A 4,197-nucleotide genomic window follows, 5' to 3' on the forward strand; every position below is an offset into this window, starting at 1 on the left:
AATTTCATAGTTATGAGATGCAAATCTTTTTATTAGACCAAATTTCACTCCATGTTAACTTTTTTTTTCTTCTTCTTATTACAATTTAAAGTTTCATACAGTACTTTTCATACACTTTTATAGATCTTCAAAAAAAAAAAAAAATAAAAAAAAAAAAAAGAGGGTAATGTCATTATCTTTCAGGAAAAAAAAGAGAATATTTATATTCTAAAATACTGTAGTTAATAACAATAATAATAATATTCCCAAACAAAAAAACCTACCTATATATCTACAAGCTTATCTTCTTCATTTTCCACATTATTCTTCTTCTTCTTCTTCTTCCCTAACCAAGCAAAAACAAAAAGAGAGAGAAAGAAAAAGAAAAGATATTGTTATTATCATTATTAAATTAATTTGATGTCTCAAACTATGTTAAACCAAAGTTTAATGGAAGATCATCATCATCATCAAGTTGGATTATCAAGCTCTCAAATGGGATTTTACCTAAACTCTACAAATCTAACTAGTTTTTCTCCACCACTTGTTCTAAATCATCAACAACAATCTGATGATCTTAAACCTTTCAATAATTTTCTACCTTCTTCTTTTGGTAGTTTAGATCATGTAACTTCTACTCTTACTCAAGCCCTCCTTTCTTCCACTAAGCCTAGACAACAAGAAGATTACTTATCCTCTTCTTTTACTAATACTTTACCTCCTCTTTTTTCTCCTCAAAAACCAACCCCAAATTACAACCTATGGTAATTAAGCTTACTTATCTAGGACTCTATTAATTACGCATAATAATCTAACATGATATCAGAGCCATAAAAAAAGTTCGTGTTTTGTTTGAAATCGATTTTTTTATATCTTTGATTGATTTTTGTTTGTTGGATGTTTTGTTTGTTTAGGGCGGAATACCAATTAGCCGGGAGCAAGAGAGGTTGTAATGGAGATGATCCACTACTTGGGGTATCGACCGTGAAGATGAAGAAGATGAAAGCAAGAAGGAAGGTTAGAGAGCCAAGATTTTGCTTCAAAACCATGAGTGATGTTGATGTTTTAGATGATGGTTATAAATGGAGGAAATATGGCCAAAAAGTTGTCAAGAACACCCTTCACCCTAGGTAATTACATTCTATATCTAGTTAAACATATATATATACTCATTAATTTTTACTACATCTTCATTAATTAGTACTTATTAGTTTGCATAATCATATAATATATACATCTTGCATGCATGTTCATGAGATAATTATTGTTATAATTGATGTTATGATAATTAGAAGTTATATTGAAGAACTAACTACAAAAAAAAATTATGGAATCATAGTAACGCTATTAAGTGATCATTAGTCATACATGCTCCTAGATGAATTGTGAGGCGATCGATGAAGGAAAAAAGGATTTAATTATGGAATTAGAAAGAAATGATCAATTATATCATTATATTATTCTTTGATAGATCCAAAAAAAAATTATGTAGAGTAACAATTATACAATGATTCCTCGTCATTAAGCCAAAAAAATAGTAGTATAGGGAACCTTTTACATAAGGGTAAAAGTAATGTGGGGTGGACCTTATATAATCATTTTACATTTTAATCTATCAAACAAAAAGGTGTACATTATATAATATGATCAAAAGAATTACTCCATTTTTTATAATTTGAAAGAACTTTGTGAATCTAGTACTCTTTTTGTAGGTACTGTACATCTTTTTTGTATTAATCAATCGATTATTTAAGAAGTACTTTGGTTAATGAGAATATGAGATAGAAGTTATACTAGCACTAACAATTAAATTTGCTTATATTTTGCAATGGGGTAACATGTTAATTTGATCGGTTAAAGGTGCGTGTGAATTTTCATAAGTCTAATTTTAATGTTTTTCACCCATTATATAAACCATTATTCATCAATTACTTGGAACGATTTTTAGTCTGTATAATCTAACAATTAAAATGCTGGAGTAAGAGTTGATTGTGGAATTGGACTATTAATTTTTGAATTAAGTGATAAATAATGCCGCATAAGTATAAGTTTTAAAATCTGGTAACTTTGTTGATTATTTTTAATATTACCTCAATGTGTCTCAGGAAATAAATTAAATAAACAAGGTTTTATTCTAGTGGTTCTTCAATTCTGATTATCTTTCTATTCTGAAAAGTTTTTTTTAAAAAAAAAAAAAAAAAATTATACTTATTTTTGTTAAAAAGTCACAAAATAGAAAACAACTTTGGAAAAAAAAAAATAATAAATAAACAAAAAAAAATTGTGTCAACTTTTTTAACAATTTCAAACTATACATATTTTAATTTTAAGTTGATGAAAAATAAATGCATAATATATTAATTGTCAAAGTAATGCATTATTAACACCCATGAAAGTCAAAGTGGAAAACAAAAGGATATGTAACAAGTTTTAGTTGAAAGATGGAATTTTTCATTGTATCTTAAAATTTGCTATTGTACTACATAAGTACATAGCTCCTTCATATTGAAATTCTTATACTATTTGACATCTATTTCAGTTCATCACAAAGATTATACCCCTCTTTTCAGATTTAGTTATATGGTATTTCAGCTAATTAGATCCCTAATAAATAATCCCAGATCAATTGTGGCTTGCACATTTTTATCAAGTTAACTTTTTAGCTAGCTTTTGAGCAATGTTTTCTACTTCAAATGACCCTAAGATCAGGAAGATTAAGGGCATGTTCTCTTACGTTGAAATTCAGTTCAGCTCAGTTCGGTTCAGCTCAGCTCCTAATTTCCTTCTCTTACAAAATATTCAGTTCAGTTCAGCTGATTTCAGTCAATGAGAACAGGCCCTAAAGTCGATGTCAGTTTTAATAAGTTTATACAAGTTGATGTATGATAAAATCAAACTATAGCTTATGGTTATTAGTATCACTCACGCGTATCCACAGGATTTTTGTTAATGAACATATTTATATGGATAATAATAATTAGATCTTGATGGTCTTGAACTAACATTTTACTACCTCTTTTGACAAATCGAAAAAGCATTGAAAAAAGTTATTCTAGTGCATCTTGAGGATGTGACGATCTGAGTTGAAAGCATTAGATTAAACATAATCAACTCGACTTCTCACCAAACTTGGTTAATAATGTCAAGCTTAATTAGTTGAGTAAAAAATCAAAGAATGATCTATCTCCAATTATTCTTTTCCTTTTACACACTTGATCGATTATTTGTAACTCAAGAAAAATATATACTTCGTAACACATGTATTATATACATATTCACTCACAAAAATACACTATTACAAGAATATATTATAGGAGAACATTGTGCAGATTACTCTTAAGAACACTTAGAAACTAAAACCCTAATAATTGTGTTGTATGTGGCAGGAGTTATTACCGGTGCACACAAGACAATTGTAGAGTGAAGAAGAGAGTGGAGAGACTAGCTGAAGATCCAAGGATGGTCATCACAACTTATGAAGGTAGACACATCCATTCTCCCTCGAACGACCTTGATGAATCGCAAGGTGGCCAACCCCAGCTAAACAACTTCTTCTGGTGATCATTGATCATGTACTACGATCTACAAATTATATGATTTATAATTAACCTAGTCTTTTCCCTTTGTGGTATCATGTATGTAGTCGTTTAATTACACTAATTGTCGACGACAAACACGTAAGTACTGAGCTGCTGGTGTTGTTTTTAATATGCCATGCCAAATCCAAACCAAAATCATCCTTTATACTAGTTGTTATGTACTTAAGTTTATTATCATTTATGTAAATGTGTAGTACGTAAAATTTGATCTTTTTTTGCATGTTCTTGTATGTGGGTCGTCTATTTTATTTTATGGGGAAAAATAATATACCAAGTAAAGCACTTGTAAAATTTACTTTATTTTTACTGTAGTTTCTTGATATAAGAGAAGAAGTTAAATTATTACAACAGTTAAATGCTGTCATTTCCATTCTATATGTCTTTGACATTAAACGTTTAAACAGAAAAATTGATGAGAAGTTAGCAACTTCAATAGTTGATATTTCACAAATATATGTACATATAATAACATGCACACTTTAATTTGCATTATTTGAGAAAGATAACAGTTTTTTTGGACTTTTGGAGATTGTTTGCACAGAATAAAGAGTATCAATTTTCTAGGAAATGCTATTTTGCTTTTTTTAAGCTAAAGATAACAGTTTCAAATGTTACTTTG

The 4,197-nt window shown here is 28.7% G+C and overlaps 1 protein-coding gene across 1 annotated transcript; it reads left to right on the forward strand.

Moving 5' to 3' along the window:
- The first annotated feature begins 330 nt into the window (after window positions 1–330).
- LOC145602462 (uncharacterized) lies at window positions 331–3,817 on the forward strand. Its single transcript, XM_081658650.1, has 3 exons — window positions 331–743; window positions 894–1,109; window positions 3,366–3,817. Exons 1-3 carry the CDS (start codon window positions 400–402, stop codon window positions 3,538–3,540), a joined length of 735 nt encoding a protein of 244 aa, XP_081514776.1. The 5' UTR covers window positions 331–399; the 3' UTR covers window positions 3,541–3,817.
- Window positions 3,818–4,197: the final 380 nt, after the last annotated feature.

The sequence above is a fragment of the Chenopodium album genome, chromosome 21, assembly GCF_948465745.1.
Source record: "Chenopodium album chromosome 21, dcCheAlbu1.1, whole genome shotgun sequence".
NCBI classification, from domain to species: domain Eukaryota; kingdom Viridiplantae; phylum Streptophyta; class Magnoliopsida; order Caryophyllales; family Amaranthaceae; genus Chenopodium; species Chenopodium album.